The sequence below is a fragment of the Rhinopithecus roxellana genome, chromosome 6 (assembly GCF_007565055.1).
Source record: "Rhinopithecus roxellana isolate Shanxi Qingling chromosome 6, ASM756505v1, whole genome shotgun sequence".
NCBI classification, from domain to species: Eukaryota; Metazoa; Chordata; class Mammalia; order Primates; family Cercopithecidae; genus Rhinopithecus; species Rhinopithecus roxellana.
In genome coordinates, this window is record NC_044554.1 from 138,308,272 (window position 1) to 138,331,662 (window position 23,391).

At 39.9% G+C, this 23,391-nt stretch overlaps 1 protein-coding gene across 1 annotated transcript in view; it reads left to right on the forward strand.

Annotated features, from left to right (window-relative positions):
* The first annotated feature begins 1,594 nt into the window (after nt 1–1,594).
* SCIN (scinderin) overlaps nt 1,595–23,391 on the forward strand; it is an 86,284-nt gene continuing 64,487 nt past the window's right edge. The window contains exons 1-3 of the mRNA XM_010381589.2: nt 1,595–1,925; nt 9,357–9,511; nt 12,905–13,066. Of these exons, the coding sequence (XP_010379891.1) occupies nt 1,727–1,925; nt 9,357–9,511; nt 12,905–13,066 (516 nt within the window). The 5' untranslated portion in view covers nt 1,595–1,726. The remainder of the gene's footprint in view (nt 1,926–9,356; nt 9,512–12,904; nt 13,067–23,391) is intronic.

Sequence of the window (23,391 nt, forward strand, 5' to 3'; positions counted from 1 at the left end):
TTAGTATGTTTATAAGGTGGAATACCATGTGATCAGTAAAAACTGGTAGCTCTATGAGTACTGTGTGTTGATACACAGACACACAGAGACACAGAGACACACACACACACACACATAAACGGTGGAGGGGATTTGGAAAGGTTATATGTTACATTTTCTGTTAAAAATTTAAAATAACTACATTATCTATATTCTTGTTGACAAAATTTGAGTGTCTGGAAAAATACATAAGAAACTGGTAACGTAATTGCCTTTGGGGAAAGCAACTGGGTGGCAGGGTGAAATGGAGATAATTTTTTATTGCACACATTTTGTACTTTTAATTTTTTTACCATGGTCATGTAATAACCTATTAAAAACATAATTTAATTAAGGAAAAAATTGAATTTTGCATTATTATTGACGTTCCAGGGATTCATGTAATTTTAGAAATTGAATGAAAACAATTTTACGTGCATGAAATTCAGCTTTCTTACTCTATACATCCTGAGTGATTTGCCTTTTTCAGTAACAAAATCCTTTACTATACCAGCTTGTTAAATGAATGCCAAATCAAGAGTAAATTTTCCATATGGAACACTAAAAATTCCATATGGAACACTAAAAATTCCATAGTGTTTTAGCCATCCTGCAAAAGCAAAGCCTGTAGGTAAAACAATGAGAAAATTATCACCTTGAAACTAGGTAACAGGTAACCCAGAAGGCCGGCCAAGCATAAAATTACAGCCACAAACAGTCCTGCAGAGAACATCTCAGGGGGACGGCTGCTGGGTTTTTGTTGTTGTTGTTGTTTTCATCTCTCTTGGCCAAAGGAAGCAGGTGGTAAGAGAACTCAACCACAGCTCCTGAACTCCTTGAGATTTACAGAGCTCTGTCACCTGGGGTAAGACTGTCATTCTTCCAGGTTTTCTTCCTGTCCAGGAAAACGGACACGTTGTTTTTCATGGTATTTTCAAACTGGAAGATCCAGACAAAAACTTTGGTCATCAGGAATGGAGAGACTGCCCAATGAAATGACAGAATTGATCATTAGGATGCTTGTTACTCAAAAAGCCAACTTTTTAAAGAAGGATGCATTAAAATTACTCCAACATGCTAATGTGGCACACTACTCTGCTGCCTAACGGCAGTGTTGCTATTAGCAGAGGAAGATTTGTTCTAAGAAAGAATTATTCTAGAGGCACAGAAAGAACAGGTATTGCTCCACCCGGGTAAACGCAGACTCAACTCTGTAGGGCTGGCACGCTCTTTCCTCACCTCACCCCTCCTGCCAAGAACAACTTAGATCCAGAAATAACAGCATTAGCGAGAAGAGGAAATATGCAGGACGGTGATGATGAGTATGCACGAGGGAGTGCCAAGCAGTTTTAATCGTTAATGTTATCCGTCTATTGCTAGAGAAAATGTCTTTCCTTGGAGGAGGCATTGGCACGAGTTACTATAAACTCCCTCTGAATCTCAACACTTCTGGGACGCCGATTCAGCTCCTCGCCTGGGGCAGGGCGTGGGAGCTTGGAAGCCAGCGCTGCGCTCCCCGTGGGAAGCGATCGCCTCCTCCATCAACTCTCGCCCGGGCACTTAGCCCCTCCCGTTTCAGGGCGCCGCCTCCCCGGATGGCAAACCTTATAAAGTGGCGGCGAATAAGGTTCCTCCTGCTGCTCTGGGTTTAGTACAGCTACAAGGTCAGCGAGATCCCGCGCCCCCCGGAGCATCGCGTGCAGGAGCCATGGCACAGGAGCTATACCACAAGGAGTTCGCCCGGGCGGGCAAGCAGGCGGGACTGCAGGTCTGGAGGATTGAGAAGCTGGAGCTGGTGCCCGTGCCCCAGAGCGCTCACGGCGACTTCTTCGTCGGGGATGCCTACCTGGTGCTGCACACGGCCAAGACGAGCCAAGGCTTCACCTACCGCCTGCACTTCTGGCTCGGTAAGGGACGGCGGGCGGCGGGACCCCGACGCGCCAAGGCGGGCGAGGGGAGGACGTAGGGGTCCGAGATTTGCAGACGTGGGAGCAAAGGGGACCGCAAACGGAGCTAGACTGGAGACCTGTCGCGCCACTCGCGCCCCCACTGGGCGGCCCTTTGCGGCCGGCCACTTTCTCCCCGCCGAAGTCAACTCGCCTGCTGCAAACGTGAGGCTCTGGCGTTGTCCTCAATTGACTTACCCCGCAGGCTTTGACCTTTGCCAGGTGTAGTTCCGGGACTTTGGAGCTGGTGACTCTGGCTTCTTCCCCTTTCACCTTCAAGTCTCCAAACGCCACCCTTGTCCAGGGGCTCTGCCACCGCGCACGCCGTCTCTGGCCAAGCCCTGCTCACCTTCCGACAAGCTCAGTCCTGCTTTCCCTGTCGGGATGGAGAGGAAGTCATAAAGTTTGGGTGCATCTGCCGCCGCTAGGGAGAAGTCTTTTTCTTTTCCTTCACACATTATTTTTGTTTGATGCTTTCGGGCACTGGCTTATTTTCTCTGTGATTGCGGGGATTATTGTTCTGGGCCTCTTTAAAATAGGATTCTACCCTCACCACGCTGCTTGCGGGTCTGGTAGACAAAAACTCCGCCTCATTAGGAAGTTGACGTCCTCAAATGGAAGCAAGAAAAAGATACAGAAATTTTATATATAAATAAATAGCTGTATATGGGTATTTCACATATTTATGTAGATAGACTGCTTTATTGTTATTATTTATTATTTATTTTAGCAAGGACACAAGATGGAACAGAAACGGTTCCTTCAGCAGTAGTAATTATTTTGAGCCGCATTCGTGCCAGGCTGTCGGGACACTGGGCCTTGTGTGTTCTTTTTCCACCTTCTACTTTTACTCATAAACATCCTGAATGTCCAGCCTCTCCCCAGGAGGTCTTGTGCCAGTGGGCACACCCTGTGTAACAACATGCCTATTCTCTGAGCCTTTTTGCCTTCTTTTAAAACTAGCTAGCCTGCCCAGTACTCGTGTTTGTTTAGTTTTATCCCTGAGCTTAGGAGGAAAACACACAAAACCACACACACATACACATTTTTAAGTCCCTGAAAGCCAACATTGTAATCTCTAACACTTGAAGATTTTAAGAAACGAAATAGTAGAAAACATGGAATAGTGACTGTCTAAACACTGGCAAACACCTGGAACAGGCATTTGAGAAATGAGAAATGAAAAATATGTAGATGAAGATAAGACTTTTAATTATAACATTTGGAGTCAAAAATTTGTGTTAGTTTGAGGAGGCGGAGAAGGCTCAGCCTGAGTTCTAAACGCATTTTGGTTTCTTGTTGCATTGCTGTTATTCCTATTATAATGCTGTAATACACTGTCATCTATTTGTATTTTGTGCCAGAAAACACTGAAACTTTAATATATAACCCATGTTCAAGAATGAATGATGCCAGATAGAATAATGATGTCCTTACAGAGGACTTTCCATGCAGAACTTAAATCTAATATGAATGAAAGTGTTTGAAATGCCACATTTGCCATTTGAGTAAATTAAAATGTGAAATAATTCCATGTCTTACTGTAGACAGCAGTTAAGTTTGACTTTGTCAGATGACCGCAAGGGAGATTTGAACACAGTTCTTTAATTCTATGCATTTTTATCCAAGTTGACTTCTTAACTACTATGTTTTGTAGGGTTTACAGATTCACCTTATTCACTTAATTATCTACTTAATTATCCACTTGGTGCTCATAAATTTCAAAAATATAATTAAAAATGCTTTGGGCAGAAACATTTATAATCTTAAAGACATGCTAAAACTGAAGCCAATAACATGTTAATAACAAGCAAATTCATTGAGTAATTATTCAATATGGCCAGTACTGTACAAGGCACTTGTGGATATGAATAATTAGTGAACCTTCTCTGAAAGTTCATCACCTCAAAGGTGCAAAAAGATAAAAAGTGATATAACACAGGTAGAATGTGATAGTTACTATGAAAGCACCAAGTGTCTGTGGTTATTGGGAAACAGAAGCTTTTACAGAAAAAAAAAATAAAAAAAGAATGAGAGTACTTGGAAGGGTTTTTGTGTCAAGAGAGAATCATGGAGAGAAAAAAGCTTCAAGTAAAATAGTCAACAGGACCTTCAGATGGGATTGCCCAACAGTTCTTTCTACTTCATGTTTCCCTAAGAAAACAGAATTTCATCCAGAATAGTATAGTCTAAGACCTAAATTAGGATGAATCCATGAGGATTCATCAGAGAGACAGATTGAGAGAAAGTCCCAGGAGAGAGAGCTGAACATCCAGGGGAAAAGAACATTTGGCTAAAGGGAATCAGCTGGAAGGAAGAGAAACTAAAGTTAAATTGAGATGAAAAAAGGCGCATAGCATAGAAATGAAGAAACAGGCCAAATGGGAGGCAGAAAGGGGAAACAGGAATAAGTTGGATCTAAAACGAGAGAGAAGAGAGGGAGAGTCGTCTTTCCTGGTCTCTCCTTCCGTGTTTCCATAACACTCGGCATATCTCAGATTATTTTATTGTATTAATATTACGTGCTTAAATGTATTAACATCATATACTTAAATGTAATGAAAGTAAAAATTTATTGCAAAGAACTTAAATGTTATTGCATTAGCCCTTCTTTAAAAACATTTCAGCTTTGCACTTAGCAGTTTAAATGCATCCATCCACCTTCTGTTTCTAGTTCCTTATAGCACCAAATGAATGGGTAGGTCTAGATAGTAAAACTGCTCCCTGTCACATCCCTAACCTAAGCTGCAAACACTTATCCTCATTCTTTCTGTTTGCCAGTTTTAAACTTTACCCAAATATATTTTAAAGCAGTATACATTTGTGTTACAAGTGGGCTGTATCAGGCCTTGTGCCCTGAGAATCCAAAGGATTGGATTACAATATAGGATACAAAGAACTTATATGAAGGACTGGCTAGGATGCTGAGAAACTGGATCATTTACATTGCTGGAGCATGGGGGTGGGTACGTGCAATGGTACAGCACTCTAGAAAAGAGTTTAGTAGTTCCTTACAAAACCAAATAGACTACTACCATATGACCCAGCAATTGCATTCATAGGTATTTATCCCAGAAAAATGAAGTTTTGTGTTCACATAAAAACCTGTACCTGAATTTCCACAGCAGTTTTATTTGAATAAGCAAACACTAGAATCAGCCCAGATGCTTTTCAACAGATGACTGGTTGAACAAGTTGTACATCTGTACCAACTAATACCACTCAGCAATAAAAAGGAACAAAGTATTGATACATACAACAACTTGGACGAAGTTCCAGGGAATCATGCTGAGGGAAAAATCCTAAGAGGCTGTATACTGTATGATCCCATTTACATAAAATTTTTGAAATGACAAAATTTTAGATTTGGCATTGCCATTGGTTATGTATTGATAGGGTGAAGAGAGGATGATGTGGGCGGGAGAAGAGTGTATTATAAAAGGGCAACATGAAGGATGTTTTTGGTGGGACTACACAGCATCTTGATTGCAATAGCAGATGTATAAATTTGCTCATGTGATAAAACTTTATAGAACTAAATTCACACACACACATGAATACAAGTAAAACTGAGAAAATATGAATAAAATAGGTGGATTATATCAACGCCAATATCCTGGTTGTGGTATTCAGTGCTATACTGTACTATGCGTTAATATACTAAGCCATACTGTAATTTTACAAAGTGTCACTACTGGGGGAAATTGGGTCTATTGATCTGTGTCTATCCTTCAACAATATCAATCTGTTTTAATCACATTAGCTGTATAGTAAACCTTAGTATCAAGTAGAGTGATTCCTCCCACTTCATGCTTGTTTGTCAAGATTATTTTAGCTATTCTAGGGCCTGTGCCACACTATATAAATTTTGGAATAAGCTTGTATATGTCTATAATAAACCTTACTGTGATTTTGATAAGAATAACATTAGGCCTATAGATCAATTTGTGAAGGATTGACATCGTTATTACGTGGAGTCTTAAAATCCATGAACACTAAATGTTTACATTTACTTAGGTCTTCATTGATATTTTGCATGCCATTTTGTAATTTTCAGCATACAATTCCTGTATATGTTTTTAAACTATATGCCTGAGTATTTCAGTTTCTTTGGAGTGATTGTAAATAGCATTGCGCCTTTAATTTCAGTTTTCAACATGTCCATTGTTTCTATGTAGAAATGTGACTGATTTTTTGTGTTACTGATGAATCTTGTATCCTGCTAATTTGCTCAATGTACTTTTTATTTCTAGGAGAGTTTTTTTTTTTTTTCTTTTGGTAGCTCTCTTAGAGTTCACTATGTAAACAATATTGTTGTCTCTAAATAGAGACTTTTTATTTCTTCATATTAAATTTGTATGCCTTTTTTTTCTTTTTCTTATTTTATTGCAGTGGTTAGAACTTCCTGTACTATGTTGAATAAGAGTGGTGAGAGTCCACACCCATTTTCTGGATTTTTTTTTTTTTTTTTTTTTTTTTGAGACGGAGTCTCGCTCTGTCGCCCAGGCTGGAGCGCAGTGGCCGGATCTCAGCTCACTGCAAGCTCCGCCTCCCGGGTTCACGCCATTCTCCTGCCTCAGCCTCCCGAGTAGCTGGGACTACAGGCGCCCGCCAGGTCGCCCGGCTAGTTTTTTTTGTATTTTTTTTTTTTTTAGTAGAGACGGGGTTTCACCATGTTAGCCAGGATGGTCTCGATCTCCTGACCTCGTGATCCGCCCGTCTCGGCCTCCCAAAGTGCTGGGATTACAGGCTTGAGCCACCGCGCCCGGCCCCATTTTCTGGATTTTATGGGAAAAACATTCAGTCTTTTACTGTTCAGCATTGTTAGCGCTACGTTTTTTGTTGATTCTAATTATCATTTGAAGGTGTTCCTCTCTATTCCTAATTTGGCTTATTTTATTTTACCATGAATGGCTGTTGGATTAACCTAGTTTTAAGCCCCTCTTTTTATCTACAAAATCATTACATCTACAGAATACTTATAGTAATTTGCAGGATGTACACAAGTCTAACGTAATATAAAATAACATGGCACAACATAGTATAACAGAACATAAAAAATACCGGTAAAATCAGTGTAGGGAACCAACAAATGGAAATCGTAAGCAGATTCATAGGGGAAAATTAAATTGATTCTTAAGCAGACTTTATACACAAAGTTCATAAGTTTCTAAACACTTTCTAGAATTCCATCATGCTACAACTGAATTTGATTCTAATTTTTGCATCCCAAGACTGACATTGGCTTTATCAAGATCGTCAACCTCTTTCAGGCAGCCTGTTTTATTCGTACAGATATCTCCTGGCCAACCACATTACATAAGCATCAGCAAACGATAGCATAATTTAATTAACTTATTTTCAGTTCATTCATTAACTTCACGCCTGTCCATTTACATCTACCTAAAGAGATTCAGGTTTCAACTTGCAGTCAGGTAACGATGTTTATGTCAAATACAACACCTTTGATGTTAATCTTGATTCCAAGTTATCCCTTAAAGCATCATAAAAATCTACATCTACGTCTTTACGGTATTCTCAGTTAGGGTTTGGATCCCAAATTGGCAACAGAATGACACCAGAGTCCTTTCAGATTGCAAAATTGCTGGTGTGTTAAATACTTAACTTTGACCACAGCGAGTTCACAAAATTGTTATCACGTCAAGTAGTCTTCTAGCTACTGAGTTTTTTGTTGTTGTTTTTTTCCCCCCTCAGAAGATACTTGGTATATGGGTCTCCTTTGAGAGTAAGAGGGGGAATTGTAAGAAATCTGATTCTTTCTTTAATACAGCTGACTGATTTCCCTTCTTCAACTTTGGTGAATACTCTCAATTAGGGTTGTTCATGTGAACTATTAAATTATTACAGCTTCTAAGCTTTTATGCATCAGTTATCCATGGAAGAAATTAACATACCTTGTCACTATAAAATTGTACTGCTAATGAGAGCCTGAGTACAAAAAATTACCCACAAGTGTACTGTAGCTTTTAAGAACCTGTGCTTCAGAGTCACAGAAACCTACATCTGGTCCTTTTCTCCCAAAAGTTGCTTTCTGACCTCAGAAAAGTTACCCAGCCTCTCTAAGCCTCCATTTTCTCTGTTCCAATCTAGTAGAAAATAGGTTCTGCTTTATGAGGTTTCTTGAAGATTAAATGAGATCATCCATGTAAAACATTGGCACAGTGTCTGGCCCATAGGGGTACTATAAATGTATAATGTTGGCCATTATTATTTCTAGAGTCATTTAAGATTTTTATTACAGCTTGGATGTAGTAAAGAGTTTGAAGTGTTTTCCATAAAATGTGAGTACCCCTCCTGACTGTCCATACTGTGACCTTTATGTACACTACAGACACTCGTTCTTACTAATTCTTTTGACCTTAGTGAAGTTACCTGGATGTGATCTGTATTACAATTGTGAAAATTAAATGTATGTTGTATGTAAAACACCTGGAACAATACCAAGTACATTAACACTTAATAAATGTTAGCATGCTGCTTCCTTTGCTCTTCCTTTCCTCTAAAGATCATTATTTCATTCAAACAAAACCAATCAGATAGTGAATTAGGGAAAAAGACCAAAAAAATGGGGGTAAAATTAAATTATATTCATTTTCTCATTGTAAAAACCACTTATTTAATTATGGCTCATGATGTTCATATTTCTTACAAACATTAATTAACATATTGACATATCATAAAACCAAAGATTTATCCTAACAAAGGCTAAACCAGTTGTCAAATGTTTTCATAGCCTGATCTTATTGACCTTACCAAATTAATGCTTACTTAAATCTCATTAGAATAGATTGTTTTATCTTCCTGAGCAACTTCACACAGCAGTGTTTCTTTTTAAAATTTTAAAAGGAATTGGAAAAAGCAGAAACAAAAACAGACCAGGCACGGTGGCTCACATCTGTAATCCCCCAAAATTTAGGAGGCCAAAGCCAGAGGACTGCTTGAGGCCAGTAGTTTGAGACCAGCCTGGGCAACATACAGAGACATTTTCCCTACAAAACGCTTTTTTGAGAATTAGCAAAGCATGGTGGCATGCACCTATAGTCCAAGCTGCTTGTGAGACTGAGGCAGGAGGATTGCTTAAGCCCCAGAGTTTGGGATTACAGTGAGCTATGATTACGCCATTGCACTCCAGGCTTGCCAACAGAGCAACGCCATCTCTCGAAAAAAAAAAAAAAAAAAAAATAGGCAAAAAATTTGTTAATTTTTAGCAAAATAATATATTACACTATTTTAGCTAAAAGATCTTTCTGTAGAAGACTGTTGTATTGACACATAATTGAAATGAAAATTTCTGACTCCTTTCATATCAGAAATTCTGCCTTAATCCTTCTTCTTGCTTGATATTTGAGGTGCTGTTGTTCACTGTTTTAGGAAAGGAGTGTTCCCAGGATGAAAGCACAGCTGCTGCCATCTTCACTGTTCAGATGGATGACTATTTGGGTGGCAAGCCAGTGCAGAATAGAGAACTTCAAGGATATGAGTCTACTGACTTTGTTAGCTATTTCAAAGGCGGTCTGAAATACAAGGTAAGCAGCTCCCTCACTTTCCATTATGAATTCCTTTCTCCTCTTGTCCATTCATACCTCCTGTCTTTATAGAATGACAGTTGATTGAGGGCATGGTTTTTTGTGTTTTTTTTGTTGTTTTAATTTGTTTTGTTCATGGATATATCCCCAGTACCTGCTGAATACACAGTAGGTGTTCAATAAATGTTTGTGAAATGTGTGGTACAATATGTGAAATATTGTGACAATTTAATTTGATAGGTTAATTTTTTAAAAGCGCTTTCAGTTATGTCTTCACAAGACAACATTTTAGTATTTTGTAGCTATTTCAACATTTAAATTTTGGTAATTTGGGTCTTAAAAGTTTTCATTTTTGCTATTCTAGAGAATCTCTGAAGTTTCTGCAAGTAACCTAAGCCTTCAAAATCTCAGTTGTTCTGGAATATATTAATACAGTATTTATAATAATTATAATTTTAGTTGCTGTAAAGAACTATACATGTATTTCCAAAATAGTGTGGTTTGATCTTAGAAGGGATGCAGATAAACTTTTGAGCTGAGAATTCTGCAGGTAAACTACACACACGCACATACACAATTTACCCACATTGGTCTGAAACACTGATCAATTGACTTTACTTCTGAAAATAAACAAGAACAAATAGTTAAATGGTTCTATCCCTTTAAGGCGGCTTTCAGTATAGGACAGGTTTTTTTTTTTTCTTTTTTTTTTTGTTTGTTTGTTTTGTTCTTTTTTGGTCATTCTCCCAGTTATCTTTCCAGACTGGCCCTCCCTTCACCATTCCTGCAACCCACCCCTCCACATGTGTTCAGTTCAAGTGTGAGGAATACCCTCCCCAGACAAACATCACAGATTTCCGAAATCAAACACGCTCCAGCAAGTGTTCTGCACATCCCACTGCCCCGCCTTGTCAGCATGCTACCCTAGTGAAGACCTGAAACCTTAGAGCTTTACTACAATTCTTGTCCCGACCTGCAGGACAGTCGAACGGGCCCTGGAACGGGGAGTGGGAATGGAGGAGACAAGAAAACACGAGAAATGGAGACAAGACAAACAGCCTAATCAAGTCTCGTTTATTGAGTGTAGGGTCATGCCTTATATAGGCTGGCAGGGGAAGAGGTTGGGCCAGGGCGGTGATAGGGGGCCGGGTCTTCTCAAATTACAATCGCGCATGCGCCGTGGGTTTGTACTTTTCCCGGGCGCGGGATCGCGCCTGCACCCTGGGCTGCATATCTTCCTGGGCGGGAAAATGTTTGCGCGCGCGCGGGAAAGGTTGGCGCGCGCGGGAAAGGTTGGCGCGCGCGGGAACAGTTTTGGCGCGCGCGGGAGAAACTTAGGCGCGCGCGGGAAAAGCTTTGGGCATGCGCGGGAAGGGTTTGTAAATAAAGAACCCGGGAATGTGCCCTCTTGTCTCCGCTTTGCGGAGATCAAGCAACAGAGGTCGGCTAATTCCGGGCCTCATGGCTCCGGACAAATTCTGACTGTAATACCAACGCCACTTACTAAGATGGCAAGGTTTATTTACACCTTTACCTGTTCAGAGTCTTGGTTGAATATTTTGTGATACTATTGAGATCAGAACAAAACATTTATACATTATAGGTTCTCTTATGTCTCTTGAAATCATTATTTTTTTCTAGGCTATGAACTACCCTAAATACAAAACTATTACCTCTCGTTGTATTTGATTCATATGAGCTCCTACAGTTTATGACAAATTATACTGAAACTTCCTTTATGTCAGTGAACTCAACATTTTAAATAAGTTGAGTCTTGTAGTTACTAAAAGCAGGTACTGTGACACCATCCTAGTTATGGACCCATTTCTGCCACATATGACTTTTTTGCTTTAGGGAAAATACAGAGCTTTCTGTGCTCAGTTTCCCCAAACAATGAATATTATAACAGCTTCCTCATACAGCTGTTGTATTAAGGAATAAATTAAATAATAAAGTAAGTGTGGTCGGGCGTGGTGGTTCACGCCTGTAATTCCGACACTTTGAGAGGCCAAAGCAGATGAATCACCTGAGGTCAGAAGTTTGAGACCAGCCTGACTAATATGGTGAAATCCCCTCTACTAAAAATACAATAATTAACTGGGCGTGATGACATGCGCCTGTAATCCTAGCTACTAGGGAAGCTGAGGCAGGAGAATTGCTTGAACCCAGGAGGCAGAGGTTGCAGTGAGCCGACGTCATGCCATTGCACTCCTGCCTGGGAGACATGAGTGAAATTCCATCTCAAAGCAGTAGTACATAGATGAAAACTTGTATTTATTTAATTATATAATGCTTAGTTTATTCAACCAAGAAATGTGGCAGTCATTGTAAAATTATGAACTGGGAAATCATTATATATATATTTTTTTTAATTTGAGGTTTTAATTGTCCTGAAATTAACATTTAATCTATACCAATTTTTCTTGGAGAATGGTGGAAATTTAAAGTCAATCGAAAAGAATGTGCTAATGACAAATTAGCTCTAATTTTCCTTACCATTATTATATAGGTCTTTATCAATGACAGTTTTGTTTATTCTGCAGCTCAGTTATGCACATATAATTAATTATAATTAATTGTAGAAATAAGGATATGGTTCATATCATTTAATTTGAAAAAATGAAATGGTAAAAGATGATTGCAAATAATATAAGAAGATGTAGTTGATACAATTAATATTTTTTCTTAAGCGTTTTTTTAATTCAGTGTGATTGTATTTCATTTTATTTTGTTTTATTTTGGCTGGGGATGTACAGTCAAGATATTGCATCTCTCCTAGCTTACAGTAAAAACATTCAGGCCTAGCATATTTATTAATAGTAAGACCTGTTTACCAGAAAATATAGAAGACATTTGATTACTTTAAATGTAAAAACAAGGACTATACATAAGATCAGCCCATTCCTGGCCAGCACTCAATAACCATCTCTGTCCCAACCCTGTACCAGTGTGAACTTTTGGGTGCCTTCTTCTCTGGCTGATGTCATCTGTACGTGTTATCTCTGACCCTCCTCTAGCCACCTGTCACCTTCTTCCCTGAAATCTTTGCCTTCTTGCTCAGTAATGATTTGGGGATCATTAGTGTCCAAAGGGCAAGAGCTATGGCTTCTTCTTTTTGTTTTTGCAGCAGCATTTTATACACTGAAGGTTCTCAGTAAGTATTTGCAGTTGTCAATTGAGTGGTTGAAACAGAAAGAATAGAGACCAAACAAACACAATCTGTTGATTACCAAGGGGTTCTCTCTTGTCTTATGGAATAGGTGGCTATTTTAACTTGGCCTGACAGTACAGTTTTGACACAAACACCAGCGGTATTATTGTGCTTTGCTTGTCTAGGTAGACACTTCATCAGTTTTCTCTTTGTTTTTTGTGTGTCTTCCCTCCATTCATCAGGCTGGAGGCGTAGCATCTGGATTAAACCATGTTCTTACCAACGACCTGACAGCCAAGAGGCTCCTACATGTGAAGGGTCGTAGAGTGGTGAGAGCCACAGAAGTTCCCCTTAGCTGGGACAGTTTCAACAAGGGTGACTGCTTCATCATTGACCTTGGCACCGTAAGTTTCATATACACACATTGATGTCTAAAGAAAAGTGAATTGCTTTCAGTTCAAATCATATATACATGTCATTGAAAAGAATCACTTTTTCTTTTTTTTTTTTTTTTTGAGACAGAGTCTCGCTCTGTCGCCCGGCCTGGAGTGCAGTGGTCGGATCTCAGCTCACTGCAAGCTCCGCCTCCCGGGTTCACGCCATTCTCCTGCCTCAGCCTCCCAAGTAGCTGGGACTACAGGCGCCAGCCACCTCGCCCGGCTAGCTTTTTGTATTTTTTAGTAGAGACGGGGTTTCACCATGTTAGCCAGGATGGTCTCGAACTCCTGACCTCGTGATTCGCCCATCTCGGCCTCCCAAAGTGCTGGGATTACAGGCTTCAGCCACCGCGCCCGGCCAGAATCACTTTTTCTACACACTGGAAAGGGGCCATGTTTATGTGAGATGAGTAACTGCCAAGTATTTTTTTTTTTTTTTTTTTTTTTTTTTGAGACGGAGTCTCGCTCTGTCGCCCAGGCTGGAGTGCAGTGGCGCGATCTCGGCTCACTGCAATCTCTGCCTGCCGGGTTCACGCCATTCTCCTGCCTCAGCCTCCGGAGTAGCTGGGATTACAGGCGCCCGCCACCTCGCCCGGCTAGTTTTTTTTGTTTGTTTGTTTTTTGTATTTTTTTTTTAGTAGAGACGGGGTTTCACCGTGTTAGCCAGAATGGTCTCGATCTCCTGACCTCGTGATCCGCCCGTCTCGGCCTCCCAAAGTGCTGGGATTACAGGCTTGAGCCACCGCGCCCGGCCAAGTAACTGCCAAGTATTTAAATGACGCATGAAGTGAGACTTCAAAGTTTTTTCTTTGATAGGTTTAAAATAGTGATTTAGTTCTTCCTACCATAGAACAGATATTGACTAATTTTTAATACATTTCCCCTTCTCTCTGAACAGAGCTTCCTCTAATTATTTTTGTCTCTAATTGTGCATGGGAAAACATAGCTTGAGGGGGAAACTGGTTCCCCCAGCAACAAAAGGTTCTAGAATATAATATGGAAATAAGATGAATCTAAACAGCCACCTAAAGAATTGTAAAGATGTATTTTGATGTACATATACACACACACCATACCATTTCACACTTTTCAGTTAGCAGAAGTACAAATATCAAGTATCATCTTAACAGCATGGGCAATGGTATATTATATCTGACTTATGTTTTCTTCCTGGAAGATGCTCCTCTAATATCAGGTATATTTATTAATCATTATTGTCATGACAAAGAAGCATTATTGCAAGACCCTTTGCTAGACTCTAAAAGGTAGGATATAAGTTTTGTCTTTAAAACTTTGTTAAGTTTTGTAATAGAAATAAAGAGTATTTCCCTCTGCTGAAAAACCATGTGCAAAAGCAATGAAAGCAAGAAAGCACAGAACTTACAAGGATCTCCTCTTCCTGCTTTTCATTATCATAATTTTCATCACACCATACATCTCAACATTCTAATTATCATTCCTAACGTTTCTGGGCCAAACGTTATAACAGAGTCAGGAGCTGACCTGCATTGCTTCAGTTAACATGAGGCTTGTATGTGGAATTTGCTCAAGGTTGCAAAGTCAGTAAATGATGAAGCCAGGATTACACTCTCAGCATATCTGATGCCCCACTAAGCTTTTTTTTTATTGCATCTACTTGGGCAGTATTTCGGGATAAAGCAGTAGACAGAAGCCAAAAGAGCTTATTCCATCGGCACAGAGGAGAGACACAAAGGATTCTGAAAATAGAGTTACAAAGTTCTGTTTAAGCAATATTAATTTAACAACAGTACAGAGATTAAATGTACTAAGGTTATACATTGTTTGGAAAATGACCCCAAGATACAAACTGCATCAATTTCTTTAAGTGAGCGTGCATCTGTAGTTTTATTACTAGTTATACATAATCCAAGTGTCTTGGATCATACCAGCTTGTGTGCAAAGTTGAGATCACAATAATATAAATGCCTAAAGTACAATTCTTAATATTACACGTAGACATCTACACCCTAAATGGCAGTACTTTCGCACTGAATCTCACAATAAATTTCATGGGAAAGTCCTTTTCAACTTCAATAGCTAATTCATTCTCCTAACAGATTTAAGTCCTGACTCTCAGATCTAGGCAGAATATATGTACTATTCCACCCTTTCATTCTCCCCTCCGGCTGCCACCCCTTACACTATAAATAAAGAAATAAATAACTCGTGCAAATAAATGTCTACAGCCACACAGGTCCAAAAGTAGTTGCACCATTCAGTCTCTCAAACTCTATGCACAATAATTTTCGATCTCAACTTTCATCTCCACCGTTTATACTCTAAAACCCTTTATAATATATAAGTGCTTTTGAAAATAAAATGGCATTTTTATTAGAAAAAGGAGACCTCAGTTCTCATTCCAGTTGCTGTACTCTGAGGTTCTCATCTGTAAAAGTAGATATTTGATTAGGTGATTGTGAGGGTCCCTAAACAAGAAGGATGCTTCCCAGTGATAATGTAATTAATTACTGCCATTACCTGTATTTCTTTTCTAAAAAAAAAAAAAAAAAAAAAACTTGTTGTGTATAATGTAATTGCTATGTAAGTATAATAATCTATTCAATTATCATGAACAGCTTCCAGTTGAGCTTACTAACTATCTGCTATGATCTTGGGCAACTCACTGTCTCTGAGCCTTAACTTCCTCATTTGTTTTTACATCTTGAGTCTGATTTCTGATACCACTTTTATCCTTAGCTGACTATGATTCAGTCTCATCTGATGCACAGTCACATCTGGGAAATGGCAGTTATCATCCCAGTTTCAAAAGGGGAAACGAAAGCCTTAGGCCTTAGAAGGTATGTGCAAGTCACTCCACATTCATGCCAGTTGCATGGTGACCCAGGATGGGGCCTGGTTTTTCTATTCCTACTTTACATTCTTTTCATGGCACTAAGCTAACTTGGTAGTATATTAGATAGTATGGCCTGGTAATAGAATGTCTTAGGATAGTTTCAGAATCTGCTGAATTCAAACCTGATAATGCCTAATCTGCTGAGATTCCACTGAAAGCAGTAGTATTCACTAAATCATTTATTATTTTGCGGAACAAATACAGAGTTTCCACTATGGGCCAAGTAGTTGGGTGTGGTGGTAGACAGGTTGTAGTTCTTATGCCGTATACTCTCGTCTCATAGTCAACCTGGTTCATGTAATAAGGACAGAGTCTCTATTATAAGGTTCCAGGGCATTCGTCTATTTAATAGTAAGTTATTTTATATAGTTAATTATCTTTAATAACTTTCAAGTTCTCTTCTCCCATGCCTTGTAAAAGAGATATATGGAATGAAAAATATTTGTTGCAGAGGTACTGGTGCTTGGTTATCTGTTATATTCTGGAATTTTCCTATACACAAAAGGGATACCCTGGTGAGAATCAAGCACCGGATTCCTACATAATCTACAATAAATACTTCCAAGATCTGTATTTGTGTTATTAACCTTTAGCCAGTTGGTGTGTTGCCAGAAGTTTCTGAATGGTGATAAGATCTTGAACTACCTTGGCAGCTTTATTTTGGGGTGTGTCAGTAAACAAAGAAATACACGTAACTAAACTTTTCTGTACCATAATATTTTAATACTAGTCATTGCGCTAGTTATTTAAAGACAACCTTCTGTGTCAGAGAGCCTAAAAGGATGCCAGCGCAGTTTCTTCAAGTTTGTATTATGACCCAGGTATGAAAAACTTAATTTAAACATCCAGTTATCACCCAGCTAAGGCCACCTGGCCAAAACTAAGTTTATGGATATAACCTAAATCCCATACCTTGATCACATATCGGAGAAATCAGCTTTTTTGATCAACAGTTACTATTATTAATATGTTATTCCATATCTCTTAGAAACATTTGTCCTTTTATTGAATTCTAAATTATAGTAAATATTCCCAGACATTACAATATAACCTCCTCAGCCTGAGGCATAAGATAGTATAATTATCAGTTTAGCCAGTTTGAAAGGGAAGAAAATCATCAATATTTTGGAGAATGATTTAGACCCATTGTCTCATATTTAGCATATTTTTAGAAAATAATATGAAACGTGGCTAGATCTTACCAACTTATGGAGCCATTGGAAAAACACTTTTGAACAATATATTTTAAGGGTGGTGGATTTATTAGTCATGATTTTCCCACTATTTTTGAAGATATGAAGTATTTTTAGAAATTAGTAAAATTACATCTGAAAATATTGTAAAATACTATGGGTAACTGCAGAATGTGAATGAGAGTGGGAAAAAAAGCCCATATTCTTAAGATTTGGGGTCTGAGGTTAACTCTTGAAAATGTATGTCACAGTCAGCCACTAGTGAAGAATTCGATTTCCCAGGAGTAGGAATTCCTGTGGTGAGTTACTGATCCTGATGTTCCCATGTTCTGTTTCCTTGTTGTTTGGTCAGTGATGCAGCTTTACCCTGTTCTCCTCACTATTTATAATCGATCACGCCCTCTCCCATTGTTCAGTCATGCTGCTTTGAAAAAACGGTCTCCACTTCCTCATTTACCAGTCAGTCTTTAACCCACAGTCCGACTTTCACTCCCACAGTTCCTCGGAAACTGTTATTGTTATGGGCATCGATGACCCCTGCTAAATCCAGTGAACACCATGACATTATGCACTTGATTCTTGTGTTGCAACCCACACTGTTGACTTTTCCCAGCTTCTCCAGCCTCACTCCTCCCCTGGCTTCTTAGTTTTTCTCCCTTTCAGGCCACTCTTATTCTTCTTTGTATGGCCTGCCCACCCCTTCAAGTGCTTTTTTAAAGGATTTTAATTATTGTCTCTTCTTTTATACATTTTTCCTAAGCAAACTCATCCCCACCCAGAGCTTCAGCTACTACCCATGAGTCAATCTAAACTTTCAATCTAACTCAGACCTCTTGTCTGAGCTCTAAGTCAGTATTTCAGATATTTCATGTTATGTGTGTCATAAGAACCTCAAACTCAACAGGTCTAGAAAATGGTTTCTTCTCTAATTGTCTTTATCTTATTAATGGAGCCACCACTCACTCAGGTTTTCAAAACCAAAATCCAGGAGTGATCCTGACAGCTTCTCCTAAGGGCTCCACATTCATTTAATTGCTATCCTAGCCTATTGTACCTTCTAATTATCTCTTGAATCTTTCCTGTTCTCTTCATTGCTGTTGATACTGTCTTAGTACCCCGTGCCTGACACATTCCTTCAAGTCACCAGACTTTTGCTTTTGCAGATTGATTCCTTTACCTAGAATACTCACCTCTTCTTTGGCACCTTTCTCCAGCAGGCATCCAATATTTTCTCATCCTTTGATATTCACTTCAGATATTGCCTTCTTCATAGTTTGTTTCCTGACCTTTTCTTCTGCTTCTCCTGTCCAGTGTCCCAGTCCTTTAGGGTCAGGTCTAGACTTAACTTTCCTGTCATTATGCAGAGACTTGCTTCTCAGCCTTTGGTATATTGCTTGTCTGTTTACTTATTAGCCTTCCTCACTCACTGTGTTTCTGAAATATAAAGCCTAGAACTTACAGCCACTCAACAAATGTTTCAACAAATGTATATCTATCCAGCATAAAGTATATGGCTCATGCAGTCACGTGTCTAGAGTGTTTTTTATTCATTAATAGCTCAACTGTACCCTATTCTTAAGCTCCTATTTCCCCAGAAGGTTTAAAAACAATTTCAATTTATTGAAATGAATTTTGAATGGCCAATAAGTAAATGAAAAAATGCTCAACATCACTAATTATCAGGAAATCATCTCATCCCAGTTAGAATGGCTGTCATCAAAAACACACACAGAAAAAAATGCTCCTGAGGATGCAGAGAAACGGGAAGTCTTATACACTGTTTGTGGTAATATAAATTACTACTGCCATTATGAAAAATATTATGGAAGTTTCTCAAAAAAATAACAATAGAACTACCATATGATCCAGCAATCCCACTACTGGCTATTTATCTAAAGGAGGGGACATTAGTATATCAAAGGGATACACATGCCCCTATGCTTATTGCATCACTATTCACAATCGCTAACATATGGAATCAACATAAATATCCATAAATAGATGAAGAGATAAGGAAAATGTGGTACACACATTGCAACAATAATCAGCCATAAAATAAAGAATGAAATCCTTCCATTTGCACCAACATGGATGAACCTGTAGGATATTATGTTAAGCAAAGTAAGTCAGGCACAGAAAGATAAATATGTCATGTTCTCACTCAAATGCAGGGGACTTAAAAATAAGCTCATAGGTCTAGAGAGTAGAATTGTGGTTATGAGAGACTGGGAAGGGTAGAGGGACAGGAGGATAGGGAGAGGTTAATTAACAGATACAAAATTTTAGCAATATAGGAGGAATGAGTTCTGTTCTACTGTTCTATAGTACTATGTGGTGAATACAGTTAAAAATCATTTATTGTATATTGTTTCAAAGCTAGAAAAGGATTTTGAGTGTTCCCAATACAAATAAGTGATAAATGTTTGAGGTGATTGATATGCTAATTACTCTGATTTGATCATTACACACTTTATACTTGTATCAAAATATCACTCCGTAACCAATAAAGATGTACAATTTTTACATGTCAGCTAAAAATAAAAGGGAATAAAGGTGAATTTTGTTAGCCATTAAAGCAGTTTGAACTTATCCTACCCATCCTCTTTTCCATCCCTCAGGAGTAGGGGACATATATGTAATATTATGGCCTGGGAGTCAGGAGTGAGGATGAGGATGAAAGTGTGAGTCTGGTTTGTAGTCATCAGTCCGCACTAATCTATAACCTTCATTGAGCTGTAGTCAATAACCTTCATTGAGCTGTAGTCATTCCATTAATTCCATTAATTCTTGAGCTTTGGGCTTTGGCCTCTGTTCTCAAAACATTTGCTAGGGAATATCTATAGGCTCATTTTAGCCTTCTGATGTCATGGCCACATATCACTACAACACCCTTTCTGGTTCTGTCAGCCACCACTGCACTCTTCTCAGGAACTCTGCTTTGTTTTTCTCAGACTACCCTGGAGTTGTGGGACACTGTATCCTCATCGTACCAGTGCCCCTTGTCCCAATGGCTTACATGCTACCCTCAGTCATTTTTGCTCTAATGCTCAGGCTCGTGGATGGGTGTAGGACAAATCAATTGGAAAGGAAGTGTGCTGGGCTCTTCTCAAAGATTCATTGCTTTGGGTTAGATGTCCTACTTTTTTCAGTCTTCTTTTTTACTTTTTGAACCAGACAAAGTAGTCTTGCACCACCTCACATTCTTGCCTACTCTATGGTTCCTGCAAAATACACTCTAGCCCCTAAGACCAACACTGTGCTGCTTAAGATGCAGGACCAGCTTTCGAAACAGCATCCTCACTTACTCCTGGCCAAAAACCTGTAGCAAAATCAAGTTTCTTTTAAATTAAAACTATGTTGGCTTTCAGACTTTTGTCTCTGCTATTACTTAGAAATGCTTACTTTAAAACTAAAGACTGAACCACATCTCCTCTGTTCTAGATGATAAATTTATCCTTACCCCCAAAGCAATGCATACCACTAGATTTATAAGAGGAAAGCCTCGAGGCAACAAGAATGGATAATGGGAAAGATACAACAAATCTTAAATCTCTAAAATGTACCCTGAAGTAAAAGTAGGGATGAATGGCATTTATTCTGCGCCTAGTATGTGCTGAGTGAATAGAATTGTAAGGGTAAACAGCAGATACGCTTTGACCTTCAGGTACTGTCAAATGCTGGGAGGCATAGACACATACTACAAGTAAGAGGATGACAAGGTAAAATGTGAGACATCCTGGAGGAAAGGTGTAAACACATTATAATTGGAGAATGGATGAGGGCACTGTAAAGTTAGCGGAGAGAAAGGACAAGAGAGAGAGAGACCCAAGGTCAAGCGAGTAAATTTATTAACCTGCCAGGCTGCTTCACCACAGTCAGAGGAGGCAGCCTGAGCTTACAAAGTGAGGGTTTTATATGGGGGAGAGAGACCCTGGGGTTGTTTGTCGGTTAACCTTACCACATATCATATCATGACGAGCTTACAATATAGGAATTTACAAGAGGATGTAACTTAGGTTTCTCCATGTTTCTCGTGACCTCCCCCATGCCTCCCATAGGGCTGTAAGCAAGTCTGGTGACCTTGCTGTAGTGCCTGGATAAGGGTCCAGGAATGCAGCTGCAGAGTATTCAGTGTAAGGGTCAACTGCATTGGGTTGGGGCGGGGGAGGTCTGGGGCAGCTTGTCCCTAACATTCCAGCCTTTTAATAGGTAATAGAAGAGGGGTGCCATTGTCATCTGGCTGCTTCTTGCTGGATAGCGGCGATGGTTGTGGGGAGAGGCTGGATAATAGGGACTGCCGTTCCTGGAGCTGTTGGTGTTTTTGGAGTAGCATCATATCTTGTACTGTTCCATTGGTGAAGGTTCTAACAAGGTCCTGTAAAAACTGGATAAGGAGATGTAAGAGACATGGGCCAAGTGCTAAATGGGGGAAGAGGGTAATGGCAGGGCCTAGGAAGGCCAGTAGCCAGGGTGCTCAGGAGTTACAAAATCACTGGGGCTAGGAATCTGAAAGGCACTGCCTGATTTCAGAAGATTTTTTTTTTCTTTTTTTTTTTAGACGGAGTCTTGCTCTGTCGCCCAGGCTAGAGTGCAGTGGCGCGATCTCTGCTCACTGCAAGCTCCACCTCCTGGGTTCATGCTACATGCCATTCTCCTGCCTCGGCTTCCTGAATAGCTGGGACTACAGGCGCCCACCACCACGCCTGGCTAATGTTTTGTATTTTTAGTAGAGAGTTTCACCATGGGGTTTCACTGTGTTAGCCAAGATGGTCTCGATCTCCTGACTTCGTGATCCGCCCACCTTAGCCTCCCAAAGATCTGGGATTACAGGCGTGAGCCACTGTGCCTGGCTAGAAGCTTTTTCACTTATTCGTCGAGCAGCATCTTGTACTAGTCCTGACTGGTTAGTATAGAAACAGCACTCTTCTCCTAAAAAGATGCACAGTCTGCCTTTCTTGGCAGTGAGGAGATCTAAACCTTGACGGTTTTGAAGTGTCACTGCTGCTTAAAGAGTCTAATTGGAATTGGAGAGCAAGTCTATTTGGGATTGGAGACCCCATCGTGGGGTTTTGGGAAGGCCTGGTCGGCTTGTTAGTGGAGGAGATGGCAGATGAGGGAGAGTGTTGGGAGGTATTCTCCTAGCTGAGAGTTAGAAGGGGGCCTGTTTTGTAAGAGGAAAGGGAGTCTGTACATTAACTCAAATGGACTGAGGAACCAGGGTGCTTTTGGACTGGCTCTAATGCTGGCTAGTGCTATGAGCAAAAGGGAGGTCCATGGTTTTTGGACTTCAAGAGTGAGTTTGGTTAACTGAGCCTTAAGGATCCCATTTGCCCTTTTGACTTTTCCGGATGACTGGGGCCAGTATGGGATATGGAGACACCACTAGACGCCAAGGGACTGAGAAAACTGTTGAGTGATTTGGGAGATGAAGCTAGGGGACACTGTCTGATTGTATGGAGTGAGGGAGACCAAATCTAAGGATGATTTCTATTACAAGAATTTGGGAGACTTCTGTGACCTTTTCTGAAGAGGTAGGAAATGCTTCTACCCACCAAGAGAAGGTGTCTATAAGAGTAAGACTAAATTTTGTCCTCTTGACAGGATGCATGTGGGTGAAGTCTATTTGCCAGTCCTCCCCTGGGAGTGTTCCTCTGAGCTGATGTATAGGGATGGAGGGAGAGTGGAGGGCCTTGGGAGGAAGTAATAGAGCATATACAACAGTTTGAGGTTATGTTTCTTAGTGAGGTGAATAGATGGGGGGAGGAGAAATAGGGCGAACGAGTAGGTATGGGGGCGCACACTGATATATGGAAGGATTGGTGAGGAGATGTCAAAATTTCTCTGGTTTGCTCTTGGTGGAGGACGAGCTTTTGATTTTTGACTATCCAGTCCCCTTGAAAGGAGGCTTCTTGCTGTAGTAGCAAAGCTTTTTTGGTGGGAGAGTTGTTGGGTTGGGTTGCTGGGGTAACGAGGAGGAGAGGGGCAAAGGCAGAAGAAAGGGAAGCTTCTTTAGCTACCTCATCATTCTTTCTGGTCCCTCTTGAGATTTCATCTCATCCTGTTTGATGTCCTCGACAGTGTGTAACTCCTGCTTTAGCTGGGAGGTGTGCGACCTGAAGGAGTTGGTACATAAGGGGGCCATCAGTGATAGGGGTTCCTTTGGTGGTAAGGAATCCTCTCTCTTGCCAGATAACAGCGTGGGAATGAGGAATGTGATAGGTATA